At 47.7% G+C, this 22,000-nt stretch overlaps 1 protein-coding gene across 2 annotated transcripts in view; it reads right to left on the bottom strand.

Moving 5' to 3' along the window:
• The window catches only part of LOC126867654 (protein O-mannosyl-transferase TMTC2-like), a 215,484-nt gene that overhangs the window by 86,696 nt on the left and 106,788 nt on the right, over positions 1 to 22,000 (bottom strand). For both annotated transcript variants that reach the window (XM_050622424.1, XM_050622423.1), the window contains exons 4-5: positions 1,903 to 2,143; positions 649 to 945 (exon numbers count right to left, since the gene is read on the bottom strand). In XM_050622424.1, coding sequence (XP_050478381.1) covers positions 649 to 945; positions 1,903 to 2,143 — 538 coding nt within the window. The remainder of the gene's footprint in view (positions 1 to 648; positions 946 to 1,902; positions 2,144 to 22,000) is intronic.

Raw genomic sequence — 22,000 nt, forward strand, 5'->3', positions numbered from 1 at the left:
ATCTGATAGGCAGGATCTCACGGCCAGTCCATAAATCCCGGCTAGTTAGTGGCAGTTAAACTAGCTGTTCGACGAGGTCGTAGGTGATACGGAATTGAGTTGTAAAATGGAATTTTGCGCGACCATCGACGCAACGAGGAATATATCCGATACAAATACAAGTTTGGATCACGTATCGATAGTCTTTAGTCGTATACAGAATGCTCGTCGAAACGTTTAACCGAAGGGTTAATCAACGGAACTGTCGCATTCGTAATTGTGTTTCAAACACTCGTCGATGATGACAATGTCGCAAACCTAACCCAAATATGCAAGTAATCGCGTTTTGTTCCAAACACGACATCCTCCGTGAACAGCACGTACATCGTAAACACACGATACGTCAATTACAACATCCTACCGCTGTGCACCTCATCAGCGAGACTTACCCTAGCGCATTAGCAACCCTCGATCGATACGCTTTCCCCTTGGTTCGCGCACTCTAATGAATTATCGATAAATAACTACCATCGTCTTCCACGTAGCATCTTGTGTGCACAGTTTGCACCGTGTTAAACCATTCGATGCAAAACTGCGAGGATCCATCTCCCTTTATCGAGCCATGTACCCAGGGAAAGGTCCCCGAAGAAATTTCTTGCAGTCTCTTACCTTTCGACTCGACTCGCCGCGACACAGTTCCCAGAGGAGACACAGAGCCAACGAGGATATTCCCGTTTCCTTGGCGAGGGTAGCCAGGGTCGACGACACAAGGGCCAGAATCAAAGGAAACGGCGACCTGGTGCGCTCGCAGTGGGCGCTGTATGCGAGTAACGCTGACAAGGTCAACAGACAGGCGAGAAGATCGGCACGACCGACCACGCCGGCCACTGCTTCGCTGTGAATCGGATGCGCCGCGAACAGGAAGCCGGTGATCGCGTGGCCGAGATTGTTTCTTTCAGGCAATACCTGCAAAACGTGAAAAATTTTCGCTGAATCGCTGAACAATGGTACGCGAATTGTGCGTCTCTCCTTCATTGTTCTGGGTACAGAGGCGGTGCACTTTTTAACGCAATTTTTACGATCGAGGACAATGGACCAACTCTTCTACGGAAAATGGGAACAGGAGCGGTTTAGATAGTCATCGGCGGTTTCTATTAAATTTCTGTTAAATGTTGCAGCAACGCGAGCGTAGAATAGATAGATCGAGAAATGATATTTTACAGGAGACGGATTCGATCGTTGGGAGTTTTGGACTAATTTGTTAGAAATGGAAATGGAATACGAATCGTTTCGTAACAAGACAATGACGTTTAATTGTCTCGCGCAGTTTTCGATATATTCGACGATTGTGCGGCAAGATAAAAACCGATTGCACTTATTCACGGAACGATCAGCGACAATGGCATTGCGGACGTTGTTATTCGGCGGGATTGAAAAAGCTGAAAGCACAGGGCCGAGGCTCTTGAAACTTGAAACGAAACACCGGATTTCCCCTGGTAATCCCATTTCCATTACGATAACCATGGCAGGTGACACGCGTGGCCGTCAAGGGAGGACGGTGGACGCGGTCGCACGCGATTATTAACGTAATATTCCGGAATTAAATGGACTGGTAAAATTTTATTTCCAGCCAGTCGCCATAACGTCTGGTATTATCAAGTCTGCATGACGTACACTCTACAGGTGTCACTATTATCTCGTTTCCTGCTGCTCTGACGTAAAATCTGACCAACGTGATGCGCGCGACGGACGAGCAGCTTGTCCGGCTTTAATCGAAAAGCAGATGAACCAGTCGAATTCTCCGAGCCTCCAACCCCTTCCCTCTTCCTATCCCGAATTAGTTTCTCGTTTGAATAACCGATAAATTTCACCGAGCTTGTCGGCTTAATTAACGTTATTAAACGCGAGTGGCGTGTGCTTTACCTTTCTGGCAACTCTAACCACAAGCACGGTGCAGGCGGCGTGCAACGCGACGTTCACCAGATGATAGCCCCACGGTTCCAGGCCGCCCAGTAGATGATTCAGGCGAAAGGTGGCCACGCAAAGAGGCCTGTAACTTCCGTGGGAGCCTCGATCGTTTAGTGGCGTGCCCCAGAAATCGTTCTCCAGCAGCCGAGACCACGGCGTGCTGGACAGCAGGTCCGGATTCGTCAGTATAGCTCTTCTGCGACAAAAATATAACACGATCTCGTTAGCGACGCTTTCATTCATACGTATTATACATATGAGGTGATATTTGGTGTAGTGCGTTAAATAATCACTCGGTGTTTAGGACAACGATATATTTATTAACAAGTGTCTACTTTTGATCGCGTCGCGTATCGCTCTCGGTTTCGTTAGTCGATCTCGTTACAACTCGATTTTATCGCGTCCTGGTTCAAATTCAACTTCAAACTTAACTGTCGATCAGATTCGATTCTTTTCTTTTTGTCGTCCTTCGATATCCCCACTATCCACGCGTTTGTTAGGCGTCCGCGACCGTTGCCACGCACGCCTTCTTCTCGAAAATTCGGCGGAACGACCATTGGGATATCGATAGCTCATTAGTCACTTCGCTTCAATGATATACATTGTTGCCGAGTGCCGCGACACATATAATTTCAGATTAAAATATACGTTTTAAGCATATTTGAATGGAGAACAAATGGTTAGTCGTCGTTTCGTTCAAAATCGAACTAAATTCGACGGATCGTTTCGTTTCCACGGATTTGTCCGACGAGCAGTGACAAGCAACACCGCGGGTCGTGGCATTTTAATCGACCCGCACGATCGATATTCATGAGCGTCGCGGTGTTTCGGGCTCGTCTCGAGGCTGTGATACCGCAGGCGACGCACCTGAGCCATCGTCGTCGACGGGGGAAATGGGAACAGGGCTCGATGAACACCGAGCCAATAATTTCGAATTCCACGGCCCTCCGATAAGCCCCCTCGCCCCTCAACGAGCATCGTATCGCATTTTCTACGTGAGCTAGCGATCCACGCTCGAGACGGCCACGATCGACAATGGAAGCAAACGCTGCGCTGGTTGGATTCTTCTTGCGTGGAATTTAGATCGAACACCTGTTCCCCTGTGTTGCTATAATCGAGAAATCAAATAGACGAACGGCGTCGTTCGTTCATTATCGAAAGACAGTCTCCGCTATCCATTAAATTGTCGATAATCGATCGGTTCATCTGTGAAAACACAGTTATTAGTTTTGTAAATGATTTTCGTTCGACTTGTTCGGGAGTATATGATAAAACGGTAGCGATTTGGTTTCGAAGGTAGATTAAATGATTTTCGTTGAAGAAGATTCAATCTTTTTGGCGCGTTACAACAGCAAATTGTTCGGTAAACGTTATTCGTTTGGTTCTAATGGCAAATTTATAAAGCCTTCGAGCGTGGCGATAATTCTCCCATATCATGTATCTACACGTGTTTAACGTGTAATCTATATTTATGCAACATTTGATTTCCTGATTATAAACACGTTGCGTAAACCTATCAGCTTTGGTGTCTGCTATTGTTCGAGGAAATTTGGACATGATTTTGGTATTGATCGTTAACGTATATTGCTGTACAAAGTAACAATAATTTCTTCTCGTAGAAGAAATTGTTTCATCTGTCTGTCGTCGTACAACGTCGGATTGGAGTAAGTTTCGTGCAGATTTCGGAAGTTTCGGCACGCAAGTTTACCATAAGTTGTTCGGACGAAACAGTTGATCGTTGCGTAAGGGCGGCGTAAGATTTACGATGTCGCAAAATTCATTAGAATTCGGAACAATTCTGCGCGACGGTGCTCGAATTCTCTCGGTTTCCAGCGGGCGAAACACTCGACACATTTATACGAACGAACGGATGGCACGTAAACTTCCCTCGTCGCTGTTTATTTCAATTTCCGGATCCTGTCAGGCGACGGTACACGCGCTCACGCGAAATTCCAAAAGAAACACACAACCCCGCCGATATTGGAACACGCGCAACGTTACTCGCACCCCCGCCCCTTTTTCGTTATATTATTGGCCTCGTTAACGTCGATCGATTCGTCGAGCGTAAAACATTAACGGTCGGCGTTTGCTTGGAAATATGAATGTTTAATGAAAATTTTTCGTTCGACCGAAAATAAACAGTTTCCGGTCGAAATTCACGAGTCCGCAGTGTCAATAAAATCTTGTCCGGTGATTTTATAGTTGTTACATTGTCCAGTGTGTTCAAATTCATATCGATGAAAACGAAAAGAACGAAGAGAGGAAGAGAGAAAAAGGAAGAAAAATCGAGACGCCGATGACGACCAGGACCGAGATACGAGCAATTAAAGGGTAAAAGCAGATCCGCAGATCAACCTCTCGGAGGTCTCTAACGTTGGATAATCCAAGGTATTAGTCGGAGGCATCGGTGATATTAAGCATCTGTCAGAACTGTCGCGAAACGGGGACACTCTTCTCTCTCTCCCTGGCTGGTTCCTCTCTCAGTGTGTACACGTTCGTGGTATTCCCCGGGGACTATTTCTGACAGTACACGTGACGTTAATGAAACTCGGTCCCCGGTCTAACGGAGCAGTTCGGAACGTGACTGCACGCGGAGGGTTCGCAAGGCTGCAAAGGGTACGTGTACGCTCTTCTGCAACCCCTCGAGTCGACGCTAATACCGGCCCAACCCCTTTAAGCCTGGCCTCGTCGACTTACGTAAGGCTATGGGATACCGATTCAATTTTCCGTGGCTTCTTGTCGAATCGAAAAGCGCTTAGCTGCCGGTCAAATTAGAATTATTGGTCGGCCGTTACGGCGTCCGAGCGAATTAATAAATTACAGCGTGTGCCGGTCGCTCCGTAGAGCTTCTCCATTCCTCTCTGCCCTGCGCGTTCGTCCCGACTCGATATAGATACCAGCGGCGATATTAAAATCGGTCGATGATTAATCTTCGTAATCGCGGCTGGGCCGCCGTACACCGAGCCACGCGAAAGAGGTAGAAAAGAGAGAACGACTAAGTAGGGGTGGATGGCGAGAACCGAGGCAGGGATGACTGTCCTATCGATTGCACCCGGTTTCTATAGCGAGTCAGCGCCTGAGCCGAGAGAAAGAAACGGCTGGCCGATGTTACTTTAGGCTCGACGATCGACGATATTGCTGCCTGCCGTTTCCCCTGACGTAGTTTTTTTCTTCTCGCCGGCCAATTCGGCTTTTCTCCCTTTCTTTTTTTCCCGCCCTCTCGCTGTTTCATCCTCGCTTCAGCCTTTGCTTCTCGTTTCACGTCGGTATTACGGAAATCGAGATTGCACGGCTCGGCTTCGATACACCTATCCCTTGACGGTAGCCATTGATTTGAAAGGTGGACATCGGTGCCGCGACATAAATATTCACGCGTAATTTCGCGACAGATGACAATTTAATCTCGCGAAACGGCATATTTAATGTCAAATCGACAAGAATTATTTATCGGATTCCTGAGGAAGCGGAGAGACACGCTGGCTGAGAGCGTATTGCGAGGGGAGGGAAACAGGTAAAGGGTGACTGCGCGTTAAATTCCTGCGGCAATGGACGGCGCGACGCTTCGTTTATCTTTGGTGAAATAATATTTCACACACGCGGCACTGACAAAATTCGATAACGTCCGCGGGCATGTTCGATGCGCGCCGCTGAAATTTTTCCCGCGATCCGCGAGCCCTTCTCGCGTTGATTCTCGCTAAGCCCCTCGGGGTAGCGCGACAAAATTCAGATACAGTCGGTGGCCACGGTCCCGTTCGACGCGATGCGACAGTAAGCAGCATCCGGTCGTAAATTGCCAGGTGTTACGATCGCTTTCTGTCTCTCTCGTTGGCCGCGGGGACGTGACTTTGCCGCTAGGATAAATAGAAATTCACGGGACACGATACGGGGATCGTTTCTTCGGGAGCGAGAAGCTGCCGCGTGATCCCCGGGGGATGATGCGGCGCCCGGCAATTTGCACGACATTCCCTCGCGTCGCCACCTCTTCGTCCTCCGTCTTGCGCGCCACCCTTCTTTCTTCTCCACTTCTCCCCGAGCAACCGCTGGGAACGGATCCCATTCCGGGAGAACGAATCAACGACGGGGAAAGAGGGCGACAGTTTAGGTAGAATGCGGGACCAAAGACACCGGGAAGAACAATAAAAGGGCCGTAGTGTGAACCGTAGAAGAGAAAGAGCGCGACTACCTCGGTGAAGCTACATTATGTCGGGCATTTCCCAGAAGATGGTCCCTGGAGCGAGAACCGCGAAGATGCCGGTGAGGGAGGACCAAATAAATACCTGACTAAATCGTCCGGAAAACTCATTCCATCCCCGGGAGCGTTTTAGGAAACCTCGGCCGCAGCCGGCTCGTTCGAGCGGCACATCGCGCGCGCCCCGTTTACCTCGCCGCTGCCGCTACCATTCTCCCCCACTGCCGCTGCTGTGTGCCGTGCAATTTCGAAAGTGAGGCTTAAGCTACGGCTGCTAAGTGTGACGGAAGGGAAAAAAGTGGCAGTCGTAAGTTAAGTCGTAAATACGCGCCGCCGCCACGCGCGATTTTCCGCGCAAACTCTTCCATTTACTCGCGTTCTTCGCTGAATAAGAAGTTGAAAAAGGAAAGTGACGGATGATGTTGAGACGTTCGAATTTGGAACGTCAGGGATTGATCAGCGAAGAAGGGCGATTTGACGTTTCGGATGAATCGTATGACGGCCAGAATAGCGAAAGGCAAGGGTGGTGAATTTCTACGATTCTCGAGTGTACGTAAAGCGAATGCGAGCTCTTTGTCACACGCTGCCGGCACTCGCAATCTCGTGGTGCAATAAACTAGGGCTCTCACCGGATTCCTTGGCAAAACAGATTTTCTAGGCCGATGGCCTACTTAAGTAACGGAAACTTACTTCGCAGCCGTTGTCCTTTGCTCTCTGTTCTTCGATGACTCTATCTTTGACCGATAAATCAATTTATCCATTACCTCTCTACCAACGAATCGATATACGGTAGAAATGTTACCGCGGACGAAAATAGCTAAGAAACAACATACTTAGAAATTAAATTATTTCCAAGAATATGTACCTGTTACCGATCGAATAATCTTGCCATTAATACACTTAATGATTGTACGTGCACGACTAAAGACAAATTATTCAGTCGATAGAAAGTACCTCCGTTCACAGACCTAACACGTCAGCCAATGTGGATGCTGTAACCGTACTACTCGCGTAATCGAGCGATCGTGGCTCGAGAAGATTCCGGAATACCCGTAAAATCGTTACACCGAGTAATCTCGCTTATTGAATATTTTACGAGCACCGGCAACATCTTAAGCGCGTGCTTCTACAGTAGTATAACCGCGAAATGGGTCAGACACGGTAATCAGAGGGCCAAGGAGGTTCGAAGCTGTTTTGCATCGTAAAACTACCATCGGGCTGCAAAATGAAAAAACAATAAGATATACCCAATTTCTGGCTCGTCTTTGGACTATGTTTATTCTTTTACACCGTGTAATATATGATCGACGACGTATTTTACGATCGCCGAACGTCATCCCGCTCGCCTAACTACACGCGGACGTGCCGTGATTGTCAGAAATGCTGTCGCTGAAGCCGAAAGATTCGCCAACTTTTGTCTTCCAAAAACTATTCGATATGCATCATCAAACACGATAAGATCCACAGACTTTCGTGTACCACGAAATAACGGAAGTTATTCAATCTCGAGGAGACGGGACCGCGAAGTCCATAAAGGCAAATATATCCCGCCCCTGGAGCGCGCATCGAGAATATTCAGAGAACTCGGTAAAACTGCGTCCGGACCGAGGCCACGGAGTAAATCATCGAGCGTTGCTACTGTTTTATTCGCGTATAAAGTTTCAATTTCAGGATTCGAAATTTATTAGCGGCGCAACTTTCGGCCACGCGAGTATCGACTAATGGCGGAGAAAGAAAACCGGTGAGTTTCACCGACGATGTTCGGTAATGTCGATTAAGCACTCACCCAGCAGGATATTACACGGTTACTTTTAGACCAGATAATCTATTTATCCGCGTTTGGTCTATTCACCAAATGAGAAAGATAATTGATTATTCATTGGGAGGAAATTAATTTAACCGCAATCGTATTATTTATAACGTACCAATAGTTAATATATTTTGACGATGGTTTATCGAATAAGAAGCAATTTCTTACTCAACGAAATTTTCAATCATTCGGAGAAATAGAAGATCGGCCTTTTCGGCGATTCCATCCGCCATCTTTCCAACAAATCACCGATGCAGAACTTTGAAACATTCGTTAGAACGGCTGTATCGAAAATCAATATTTAAGCGCGATACTGTCTTCGACGTCGAAGCAATCGATGACTCGATTAACAAAATCCGGATAGCGCAAGGAACCCCATCAAAATTCTCCATGTCCACCCGACTCGCTGGCCCATGGCTGCCCTTCTTTTTTTGCACTTTACCTGAGCGAAAAAAATTACGGGTCTTGCGACGTGTTGCTCGAACCTGGTTTCTAATTGTCAATAGAGGGCGTGAAAATCAGCCAACGAAAATCGATCCACTCGTTCGCCTTCTTTGAGGTGTAGCGTATAAAGAACGAGGAAGAGCAAAAAGGAGGCAGACCCAGAAAAAAGGTATGGAAAGAAAGAAAGGGGAAGGACGATGCTCGGCAGGCGCGCCTATATAGCTTTTATACCCCAAGAATCCAAGAACGTCGTAATAGAAACCCCTGACAGGGGTCAATCTCCTAACGGTCGATCCCGAAAAGCCAACCTACCTTCCATTCATCGATCACCCTGCTCAATCTCAGCTTCGATCTAGAATCTAGACCTATTCCATTCCCGAATAAGCTCGCTCTAAAGTCATCTGGCTCTCGTTCGACGTTCAGCATACCGAGCCCGCTTCCATTTCTCCGTTCCATCCTTCTTCGCGCTAACTTCTCGTCTCTCTTCTTCTCTTTCCGTCTACCTCTACACCAGTTTGATAGGTTCTTCTGCTCTAAACTCGGGCGGAAATATTTTGAGAATGATAACTGATCTCAGAGGAATCGAATAGAAGATAGAAGCTGCTTCGGAACTGGGAAATCTGCCACGTTTGACTCTACGTACGATTCTAAATAAGAGAAACTCGGCTACGGAGTGGAACAGTTCCGTATGTGAATACGAGAGGTGTACTGCGATCGGGTTCGCCGAACGCGAGGCTCCCACTGAAATTACTCGGTCATCGACTAAACAGCGAGTAAAGCTGAGAAGTTCGAGGGAGATCAGTGAGCGTGGTATTCATCGATCCAAGTTCGCGAAATCACTTCGCTAAGCAACGTCGCAACTCCAGAATTTGTTCTCTCCCCGGTGAATCGAACTCCCTATAGAATGAATGGAAATCACGCTCGGGTGCGTGTAACAAATTCGCATCACCGTTGAAGCAGCCAAGGGATTTCGCCGATATTCGAAACTTTTCTATCGTTTCTTCGGCGTTACGCCGCTTTACAAAACGCCGGTTTCGTTCCTGGCTCTCGAATTCGAAACAATTCCATTGTACGCAAACGGTGGATACCGTGGACCGGTCGCCGAACCGAACACCAGCGGCCGGTTTCGCGAGAACAAGCGACAGAAATATCCCCGGGACTAGCGAACACGAACGAGCTGCGGGCTTATCGGGAAATATCAAATTCACGATATCGAACGTTTCAATATCGTAGGTTCGCGTGTTCCTGTTTAACACGGCAAAGCCACGATTATCCGCAAGTACAGGCTGTGTAGAGGGAAACCTCCATGTACACCGCTTTCAGTCGTCGTTTCGTAATGCTTTATTTTGCATCGAGAATGGCCCGTAGCCAGTGTCGTTTCACGGGTCCCGCGGATTCCCTGTCCCATAGGTTTTCGCGTATCCGTACGGTATTTTCCCTTTTATCCGATCACCCTCTGGCACTTTGCCATCGTCCAAGAAGACGACCACGAGAGAACCAGTCACTTCTATTTCCCCCGGCAATTCGCTCTCTCTTACTCTCTCTCTCTCTCTCTCTCTCTCTCTCTCTCTCTTCCTATTCGGTAATAAAGGTATCCCGTTTTCTCTGGCTCGCCTCTGTGTCTCTATCTGTTCGCTCGTTTCCTCTTGCCGACTTTTCTCTCTCGGCGTATTCCTCGCGAACGAGCGCCCATTTGCACCCGGCCCTTTAGCGGTGGAGGACGTTGCCTGCTCGTTTCTCGAACCTCTCGCCAACCTCGGCATCTCTCTCCCTCGACTCCAGTCCATTCACGCCCCTGCTTTCCTACTCTATTATCGACTCCATAAGGCAACGGTACGCGATAGAGAGAAGGGAGAAAGAGGACGAGCGAAAGCGTGATTTCTCGACCGTCTGCTTCCTCGACCTTTCGATTCCTCCTGAACCAGTACGCGGTGGCTTATTAAAGGGTAACTGTAGATGTTCGGTAATAGAATTAAAGGGTTCGCAATTGCGTGGAAACTGAGACGAGACGGTTGCGCAAGTTATTGGGCGATAGAAGACGAGGGTTAGTTCGACGCATGACCTTCGCCATTTCGGTTTACGAGCTCGAGTCGCAATAAGGATCACCCAGCCAGTCCAAGGAAAATCAATGCTCAAAGGGAGGAGCGAGGAAGAGGAGTCGAGCACCTGAAGACCACTCTTCGTAGATGCTCTTTGCGTTATTACATCCTCCTCCTCCTCTACTTCAGCCCTTCTGCGCAGTGTGGCATTCTAGAAAATAAGATCCCCCGGCGAACGATGGACGTTTAACCTAGATAACGTGACTACTACTCTTCCTGACGTTGCTGCATATCAATCGTTCATAACCCGAGTAGGAGTTCGATGGAATTCTTCGCACAAGTGCTCGTTTCTGATGCATATATTATGAGCCCATTAACGACCACTGGCGTATTCCCACTTGCGTTTTCTATGGTTACATAGCAAAAGGCTAGATAGATCACTCGTCGGTAATTCTGAATCAACGAGAAGAAGAATCTTTTGCATCGGTTCCAATGAATCCGTTGACAGAGCACGGTAAAACAACGGAACAAGAAACGAACGATTTGGGAAAACAGTCATCTGCTTATGATCAAGATTCTACATTAATAACATTGAATGTACAGTATTAAATTTATATTATTGTATGTGACAATTCGCAGGAATCTGTTTCGGGCTATTTCGGATATTAGATGAAACTTTTTGAACTGTGCTTGCCTTGATTGCAAAATCTTGTAACCTTAAAATCGCATTAAAATTACATTGAAATTACTCGACTCCAGTGTGTCAGGCGATCACGGCTGTTAAATTATTGACGCTAGCACGAATATAACATGCCCTGATAGATTTTAGATACTTTACGAGATATATAGCGTGCTCCGTTTAACTTTACCACCTGGAATACCTCGCTGTTTGATAATATCGTTTTTGATAATATTGAAAAGTATTTCACAAATAAGTTGAATGGTTTAGAGAGTGGCATAATTTGACGTAATTAGTAGACGAACGCGTACATACGAAGATGTTTCTTTAGACGGAGTTATATATTTCTTGATATTCTTAATATTTACTGATACATTGACGCTATGAGAAAGAACCGTATTCGTGAAAGAAAGGAAAATGATGTCAACGTTTCGCCAGCATCGCACTTGGTTTCATCAGGGTGTCTGAAAAACGCTCTTCAATATAGATCTGTTTGCATCGGTAGAGTGGTCAGGATGACGAGGATTATCGGTTGATGAATATCGGATCCATAATCGAGATGACGCGAATTCTCGGATTGTTCATGATCAGTTGATCAATTAAATTCTCAACCGATATTCCTCGTCATTCTGACCATCATTATAATACAAACAGATCTATATTAAATATATGAATGTGACACTTTGATGAAACCAACTGCGATGCTGGCGAAACGTTGGAATTCTATTTCTTCTGGACACGGCTCTTTTCCGGATGCCTCGATCAGCGTTGAACGAAGCGATGTTAAACGTATCAGTGTTACGTGTAACAGTATGAGTAGCGACAATCCAGGCCGTGAAATCTCGACTTACTTACGTCGAGAAACAATTTAGCATTTTAACTTTAGCCATTTGCACTCGAGAGGCGAGCGAGAGGCGACAGTCCCTGTTTATGCTACGTTTCCACATCTCCAATTGACGAGAGTGCAATATTGGTTCGTAAATTGGTTCCTTAGCTCTTTGTGTTCTTTGTCAGGAAGCGTAAAATGTTAGATTTTAAAATGGAGATAAAGTATTTAATCCCATATGCCTCCGAAACTATGGTTCTGACAACGTTAGTTCGGATTCGACGATCAAAGTAACCGACGGTAAAAGTATTATAGTTTAGAAACCCTAAAAAAATGGTTTTCGGATGTGAAATTAGCTGAAATGAAGATGAACTTGATTTTGAACTGTTGCAAAATAAGATCGATTATATTCAAGAACGCATCTTGGCGAATGCTTTCTAAATTATCATACAAAAAAATACAGAAATTAATATTACAAAATTATATTTTCAAGGATGTAAATACAGATAAATTATTAGAATATAATATTTTTGTATGATAATTTAATTTGTATATAAAATCATTTTACGCTAGCTGTAAGACACACGTTACGTATAACGTAAATCATCCGGGTTCTTCATTCTCGAGTGCAAAGGGTTAATTTATCAAATTTAACGTATGAAAGGCAAGGGAGGATGCGAAGCGATATTCTTGTGCTTACACTGACTGCGAAATATCTGCTAAACTAATAGCTTTTCTACGTAAATTGGTTAATACCTTTTGCACAAAGTGTCCAACTGAATCGAGTAACGTGCTGAAAAATGTATAATTCCATTAAAAAAGAAACTAGTGACTCTCGCACGTCCTCTATGCGTTCATCTATGGGAAAACTATTCGCGTCAAATTATGTCCCTGAAACATTTTTTAATATTATCAAAAATAAACGAGATATTCCATGTGATAAAGTTGTTTGGGACACCGTGTCTAACGCGTAGGGTCTGCGCGAGACGGTTCCGTCTTCGATCCCTGTGGACGCTGCTAATTGACGAATAATCGACTTCGAGGCCGCCGTTCGAAAGATAGCCGTGCTAATCTGCATACGAATCCACCGGTAGATTAAAACAAACTGCTGAAAATTAACGCGCTAATCCAATTAACGTGGACGAATGGCGTATCAGTGGAGAGGCAGACGGGCAAAGAAGGACAAAGGACCGTTGGCCCGGCTCCGGACAGGAAAATCAGCGCATCAGTTTTAACTGAAAATATCCATCGAATTAGGACGCGGCACTTGATTAAAATTTCAATCGGGAATTTACGTTAGCCTTTTGCTAGGCACACGTTCGAAGAACCGAACGCAAATATTGAATTCCCGGTGGATGCCTTGTTGAAAATTCGTCGCCAGCATCGGTGCTCCCGTCATTCGTTTTTCGTCTAGTGGCAATATCGTCCAAAGTCCCAACCAGGTTGTTCACAATCCTCTATACGTGCCGATGGAATTCCCTCGATTAGCTAGGGATTAACGATTCTGCTACTAGGCACAAACAAATATCTGTTAGCCACGATGAATATGGAAAAGCAGCGACTCCATTCCCTTGACTTTGTCGCTTTATCGCGTCAACGTAGCGGTTCAGGCTACGAAGAAAGCTGCAAAGCACCGACAGGCATGAAGAATCGTTCTGGCTCAGACATCTTTGTCCCCGAAGACTCATTGTCTCGAATTTGATTAGTCGGTAGGAGAGGTAAACCAACGTTTCCTTCGTGGCTGTATTCGTAAGAGAAAGAGAGAAGGGACGAGGAGGAACCGGAGAGACTGCTCATAATAAAATTCATAGCATCGCTTGGAAATCAGACTCGGCGCTACTCGATCGCCACTTGAAACGTGTCTTCTCTCTCTTTGTCCCTTACCTTATATTCCGGCGCCACGTTGGAAACTTTTCTTCGGCCTCGCGGGTCCCATTTACGCACACTCGATCGGCCGTGCTCAGACGGGACTCGTTATTCCGATCACGAGAGAGGATTTCGCTGCTCCGCTTGCACCAGAGAATCTTTTACGACTGCCGTTCGTGTCGCCAATATCGACGACGACTACGTACTTTGCCTGTATAATGCGACTACCAGTGGGAACGTCCGTGCACTGCCAGGATTTACCTGTCGCCGCGAACAACCGGTATCCATTTCTTACCGAGCGTTTATCGTCCACCGGAACGCTTCCTACATGCTCGGGAAATAATTTCGCGACGACGTCTCGATCGTGGAAGGAATTCGAAAGCGGTTCGCACGGCCCGGGTGGAGCTGTTCCTGCATCCAACAATCCACCATGAACGTAAGTAAAGACGATCATCGACGATATTGTTAAATTAGAAGAGAGTCGATATCGAGATGGATATTCCAAGATTTCTTATGCAACTTCAATTTCACGGAGATTCTTAGACGCGCGAATATCTAAAACTCAAGAGAAAGAGAATGGCGAAAAGAAGTAGCATGATTGATTGTACGAAGGAGACTAGGGGAGCCTTCTTGGGTGACAAGGGAACAGTCAGGAGAACGTAACAAGTAAATCTGTGACGTTACGACGAAGAAAAGAAGGAGGAGAGTAAGACAAAGAATGTTGCGTTTCGTCCGCGCTCTGCTAGTGGGCTCACCGATAACTTTCCCTGGCGAGTTCCTAGCCTCGAACACGACGACCACGAAGCTCGGGTCAGACGGGTATATTTATACGGGTGGAATGGCTAGACTGGCACTTTCAAGAATTCTATGGCTATCTCTAGTCGCGAGAAAACCAATTGTTCTAAAGAACGAAGCTGTTTCACGCGCAGTTCTCCCATACATGAGAATATCATAGGAAAAAAAAAGAGAAAAAGAGAAGAAGAAGCGAAGAACTAGAACGAAGGACGCTCGGTGAATTTCGTAAACGCTAATAGCGATCGAGCTCGCGTTACACGGCAACGAGCGGAGAAACGCGCCGCGCCATGCAATTCCGAGAGCTCGTAAAAAGCAATGGACGATCAAGGCCGGTGTAAACGGCGAGTGGCTCCCTTAATTTTTCATTAGGGACCGATATACCGACTGAACGACCAATAACGTTTCCTCCGTTCGGCATCGAGGACGAAGGACGGACGAGGGGTAAAGAGACGTCTCTCTACCCTTCCCTTCACACCCCATGCGCATTGTCTTCGTGGTGAATAAAGTTGCGGTCGCTATTGCTGGGTGCACCGGTTGTCAATCCGGCACCGTTCCGGTGTTTAATCGTGCTGCTGGCGGCGATTCGAGGCCACGTAATTCCATTCATCGACGCGAAGACAAATTGCACGGGCCACAATGCTCCTCGAGAGGGGTGAAGGGTTTGGTTGGCGCGAGGAACGCCGCAAGGGGTGGCGCGGACGTTCGATCGCGGTTACAACGGGAAACTATGGCACGAACGAACGGTATAGACGTGTACGCCATCCTCTCTTCTTCCCGCCGCCACCATGGTGCAGGAGCCTCTTGGACGGGGCAGAGGGATAGTAACAGGCTGCAGGAAATTCCTTGCTACTCGAATAGTTTGAATAACTACCTCGTCCGGCTTCTCTCGACGACGACGATGCGCGTCCTACGTATCTTCCAGCCTGTCTCCTTCGTAGTCGTGTTCCCTCGTGCTCCACGAATTTTCCCTTTATTCCGTTCCGATGGTGCTACGAGCTTCTTCTTCTAGAATTCTAGACAGTCGTTGGAGAATTAGAGAATTCCGTTATGCTTCGCTTTCGGCGAACCAGCATCGAATCGCGTCTATTATTTCTGATTTAAATGGCTGATACTGCTTACGCCCGTGATTACCCATCACCTTGAGGGATAATCGTTCAGGGTCTCGAGCAAATGCCTGAAAATTCCGATATAACACGCTATCGAGGAACTCCATTGTACGCGGTAAATTGGACAATGGATCAAGGTACGCTCTTCCTCTTTAGACGCTGTTATCCGTGGCCTCGAATTTTCGAACGCGCCCGCGGCTTTGATGCGATTTTTCCGCTGTGGCGATCAAGGGATATCACCCCCCAGCCGCTCGTTTGACCATTGCAAGCTTTCCGTCCTCGGGAATGAAGGATCCTCGATGGTCAGCTTTATTACGACGGTTAATCGGACTGGGTACATCGTGGCGCGAGTAATTGCAGGCAAACGCTGTATGTAATGAGTAAAACGTGTAATGTTGTTTGGGGAAGGGTGGATCGAGGGGATCAGCGGATATAACGATGCGTGCAATGGGGCCACGATACAAAGAGACCACTCAAATTAATTCGAAATAACGGCTGCAAAACGTTGCCGATTTGCTGACCGCTCAATCGGCCATTTTTAATAAAATCCTTGACCAACGATCACGGCAGATACATCGCGTGCGCGCTCGGTTTATAACGAACTATCGACCCAGTGATGCTCGTGCGTGATATAACCGTAACGTAAGTACGTGTTTGTTAAATGTCATTACGTGACGCTTCCATATTCCATGCTCGAATTAAACGACACGTGATCACCAATTTCCGAAAATTTCGTCTGGTAGGAACGCAGTTCAGCGGCGGTCGTTCGACGAAGCTATTCGTCTTCCAACTGCGTATCGCAACGTCGGTAAACAGATTTCGGCTGACAACTGATCGAACGTTATACGAAAGAGAACGAATCGCACCTACGTTCAAAGTCGATTCGACGAGTAGCACGGTTTATTGGTTAAGTCGTGGAACACTCGAGACGGGTTGGTCATGGATGAAAAATGCTCGGTTTCTCGCGTCTTTCATCCGGCTCTCTTCCTCTCGCGTTTCAAAAGGATGGAACGCGAAAGAAGAGAGGGAGGTGAAACGGCGCGAGAAGGTTCACCCTGACGGAGCATCCGAAACCCCGGAGGCTCTTTATGCCGATCCACGTCGTTCCATCGTTTCCCTTCGGATACCATTTTCCCTCCCTCTCTGGCCGGCGCAGCGTGGCGCGCTGTCAAATCACCCACGTACCATCGGCATCGACGTTTTGTATTCAATCGCGGTTCACCCGCGGAAAACGGCGCAGCCGTTGCAGATGCAGTCGATTCCACGAGTCTGCGGCAATAACGACGCCTATATTCGTCGAGGATGGACTGGCTGCCTCTCGGGCGTGACGTTGAAAAATGCTCGTGCGATCCATACCGACGGGAACGCGACGAGGATCCGCGTGGCAAACCCCCGTGTCGAGAATCGCCGCATACGAACTGCGGAATCGATTCGCGGAGACGTTTTCCCACCTCGGCTAATCCGCAGCTTACGATTGTCGTTGGGCGAAACAGAGGGGAACGCGCGGACGATCGAATCTCAAAGCGAATGGAAAATTGCGCAGGTAGATGCGACGCCGAGAGAAATTGCGATCTAATTGACGCTAAAGCGCGAAACGTGAGAAAGGAATCGGTGAAGCTGGTTCGATCGGCGCGCATTCCTCGTTGTCGATTTTCTGGGTTGGCACAGGATAAACCGTAGGCGCTTTATTTCAACGTGGTATACGGTTCCCCCGGCAACCTATTCAATTGCGTGTACGTAGAATACGTCTCGCGTTTCGATCACGCCGATGGTACATAGGTATTCCGGATCGACAGACACGACGCGTTCGATCGTGACGTTGAGAAACGCTCTTCGGATCCCTGCCAACGCGGATCCCCGTCAACCTCGATGAAACGCCACCATACCTGGCAACCTGGATCCACGAGAGACGTCTTTTCCCCTGACCTCGTGAATCTTTGCTGACGTCAACCAGGATAACGAACGTTCGGAACGAGAGGTTGCGTTTCCAGCGCGAGACGCGACAGGGGTTCGATTAACTTGGCGCGGCGAAGCCTTCTCGCGTTACACGGTTGCGTTAATAACGGTGATTTATCGCGGCTTCGAAGAGTTTCCGATTACCGGGGGAATCCGCGTGTCTCCAGGCAGCAGTCTAACAGCCTGCGGCCAAGCCACGGCTGTCCAAAGTGTTCGGAGAATCCTACGAAGCGGCCGTCACTCACGTGCATCTCATTCCACGTCTCTAAGTATTGAATGCAATACACGCTCCCGCAGGAATTCACAGGCTACCCAGGAATCCTGTGTACTAACTTCCACCGTGGTATTACCGTGGACTGACTATCTGCGCCTAATCAACGTGCTACACAGGCTAATAAATTCTACCGCTTTGTAGCCGAGAAAACAGCGGGAGCTTGCGCCAGTACAATGCGAGACGTTGATCGGTCAGAAATGCGGAACTCCTGGAACCAGGCGAAACTCGAGAAACAGAATCGGTAGCTGAATCGTCCCCGGGCGAGAACCGCCCTTTTCGCAAGAATCCGTCGCAAGAATAACCGAGAGTTTTGTCAAACGAAAATCCCAGTATACACAAAAGAAGCAAACTCTCTCGCGTTTCGATACAAAACGTCCACGGAACGTCGAACGGTATTATTCAGCCCCTTCAACGCGTCCCACGACTAAATCCCAATTCCACGCTACAATGGACTATCCCGGAGATCGAGATCGTGGAACCTTCCTGTCGATTAACCGCACAACCGATTCCGACGAAATCGAATGCTTTTGAGATACTCTATTTTCCCTGTGACAAGGTTTAAGACAACGTAACGGGCAAAATCACATCCCGTTTCGTCTGCAATGGCTAAACGAGAGACACGAAACGAGACTGAGGAAACGACGCTGGTGAGAGTCGGAGGATCCACGAAACTATCGGCACTCTGACAAATGAAAGACCGGACACGGTCGTCTCTTGCGGTCGCGCATCGCTGCGGAGACGAAACGCGCTGGGCAATCTCATTGCTGGTAGCATTCAGATGAAAAGCTATACCGACTGGATGCAACGCTTGTAAACCAGCCACGAACGAATCGGACAAATCCTATTTCTCTTGCGGCGGGCCCTTAAATTGCGAACGAGATCCTGTGGCAGCGTCGCATATGATTGCTCAAAGCTTCCGCTAACTGCACGTACCGCGATTCACCTGTCTTTCCCTCTCTTTCCACCGATTTCTCTGGCTTAGTCTCGTGGTGGCTATGAGCGTTCGTCTCGACATTCGCACGTTTCACAGATCCATAGGGGGAGAGAAGCATAATCGTGGTTGCCGGTAGGAATCGACGATGATGCCAGCCCCTTTTCTATAGAAGCGCCTACTAAGCTATAGAGAGAGAACCGCTCGTCGTCGGAATATAACGTATATATCCGCAGGCTGGAGGTAAGGCATTGTTGATTGAGCCTCGATGCCGAGTCTCGATTCTACCTTCCATTGTCGAGTGGAAAGCTCGAGCAGAGCAAACGGAGGATCAGAAAGCGTGAAGGGCCGAATCGCTAGGAGGTGCTAGGCATAGAAGATTCCAGACGTGGAAAGAGGAACGAGAAGAAAAGGGGAGTTAAGAGGAAAGCAGAATGAGAGAGTAGAATTCGTAGCGGGAAGACTTCTCGAAACGCTTTGCGAACGCTTGCAAAATGAAGGTGGATGGAAAGGAAGGAAGGACGAAGATTTTGAAAACTTGGAAAGACAGGCAACGCGTCTTCCCTGCTCCTTTCGCTGTTTCTTCTTTGCAATTCTATCGGTTAAAAATCTTGCCAAGTATCTTCATACATCTCAATCGAATTACAGAGCGGATGGGAATCGCCGTTTCGTCGACGAGCTGTCACGAAATCGAATGGCCCCGAGAGTCTCGTGAAACGTCGAAACGAGGAGTCAGCGAAGCCCGACTGGCGGAACGCTAAAAGATCCAGGATTCTATTCGGAAAGTGAGGCGTTCCCTGGCAGCCGATCGTTCGGGAAGAATAGAGAGAAGAAATCGGAAGGGTACGGAGGAAATGAAGATTCCCGCGAAACGAAGAAACGGGCGAAAATCGAGAAACCGGTGCAGGAGAATATGGAAGACGCGTGCGCGACTCACTGTTCGGCCCAGCTTCCTCGATATACTTATCGGCGATGTTGCGGGAGGGGTAGCGCGAAAAGTACAGAATCGACGAAAACGCTCCGGATCGACTTGACGAAATGAAACGTGGAAGCCGATAGATGCGAGATGCCAAGCTGAAACGGGGTCGATCGTGGCTGCTGGGGAAATAAGGACCCGCGAGGCTAGGCAGTCCGGGAGCGGCAAACGGAGGATGGGGTGGCGCGCCTGCGGCACGTAGATAAGATTCATGCCGGGAAAAGCCTGGAACTTCGACGGGCTGTGAACGAGGCCTAAACCCTGGCCGGCTTCGCGAAAAATCCCGGCAAGTCGAAGCGACGGGACGCGTTCTCTTTACGATATTGGCCCTCGGGATAGATTCGATGGCGGGTTACGAAGGCCTCGTGTCTCCTATATCCTCTAGCCAGTGGAGGGTTAAACTAGACGATTCTCGCCTAAGGTCGCTCGTCGCCTTTCACCTAGCACGATTTGCTCCGCTGGGAGCCGCTTTTAGAACGGACTTGGGAAATAAAATTATGGTGGCGGGGATTAGCTACGGACCGAGAGAGTGGGCAAAGTTGGGCTTAAAATAAAACGGAACTGGTTAACTTTTCCCGTTTCCCGCGGCTTTCGCTGGCCCCTTTATTTCACCGCCAGTTTCGGCGAACCAGTGAGATATTTGCCGGCCCTTTTCTTCGCGAGAAATTAAATTTTTTTGTCGAAGGGTGGGAGATCGGCGCGGATAAGCGAGCACGCCGAGAAGGATTCTTATTTATTCGACGGCAGCTTTGTAACGCTACCGGGGGAAAACTCCTACGGCAACTTTTCCTCCAGCAACGGTCGAAACTTTCAACCAGCCTGTTTCCATTAATCTCTCGTTTCTTCGGGCGCTGCCTCGAAAATTATTTTTGAATCTTTTTCTGCGTTTCTCTGCCGAGGCCACGAGCAAACCTCGTAATTAACGAAGACGCTGAACGTGCTCGTAAAAACGTCAAAGCCGGACACGATTTTGTTCCTACCGTATAAGACGTATTTTTTTTTTCTCTCTCTCTCTCTTCCCGTCACTCGTCCCGGTCGACAAGCTAAAGGCTGACGGATGTTCCTAAGCTTTTGACAAGGGTCCAAGAGCCAGGGAGTACGGCGAGCCTAGCCTTCGACTAAATAGAGGCCGTAGTGACCATGGAAAATTGTTTATCGGCTAGGGCTCAGCCTCGAGGGATTTTGGAAACGCTCCATCTTCTGTCTTTCGAAAAGACCGGGCTGCCATTAACACTCTTTGTTCTTTACCTGCCTACATACATTTATATATATATATATATATATATATATATATATATATATATAAAATGTATATAGATAAAATTTATATATAGACGGGGATAAAAGTTCCTCCATCAACGTCAGATACTATCCCTTTATTTGTTAATTCCGACCAGAGACTGCGCTCATAGAAAAAATTCACAAAGGGATGCAGATAAATGGGCTCGCACATTTCTATATCGCAGCGCGTACATAAAAAATAATTTTCAAAAACATACCTTTCGAAATCAACATTTTAAATACACAGGAATAAAAACGTTAATCGATTCCAATTTCGCCAAGCGAACACGCAATAGCAACACGTAATTCCAAGATCTAACCTCAAACTACGAATTCTATACGACCAGTTGTGCAAAGAGATCGAAGGATCTAAAAGGAACTTGTTAATTTCGTAACAGTTCGATAACCATCGGCGACGTAAAGTCAAACAAGGGTCACGACATCGGCCGCGAGCTATCGGGGGGCTCGATTTCCGGTTAAATCGATGCATTATCAGGAGATGGTGGCCGCCGGTGAAGTTTCTGACAAACCGAACGACAAGAGGGCAGAGAGTCGCGGCGTGCCACGGCCATTATTCCGACAAAATAACGTTGACCTGGATCGGAGAAGCAGTTCTCCATTTAATGGAGCTCGTGCTGGAGGAGCCGCGCGCCGTGCCTTCGAAGCGAACGCGCGTCGTTATTAGGATCATTGACGATTCATTTCCGGCATATGACAGAGAGTGTTTGATAGGACGAAACGGGGTCAAGTCTCGCGCGTCATGCCGCGCGTCGTTTTGTCATCGTCACCGGGAGGATCGATCGATCGCCGACACACTTCCCCCTCGAAACAACCGAATGCGCTTGCTTGCTCGTCCGTCATTAAGAAAATATTCACTGACC

The sequence above is a fragment of the Bombus huntii genome, chromosome 7 (assembly GCF_024542735.1).
Source record: "Bombus huntii isolate Logan2020A chromosome 7, iyBomHunt1.1, whole genome shotgun sequence".
Taxonomy (NCBI): domain Eukaryota; kingdom Metazoa; phylum Arthropoda; class Insecta; order Hymenoptera; family Apidae; genus Bombus; species Bombus huntii.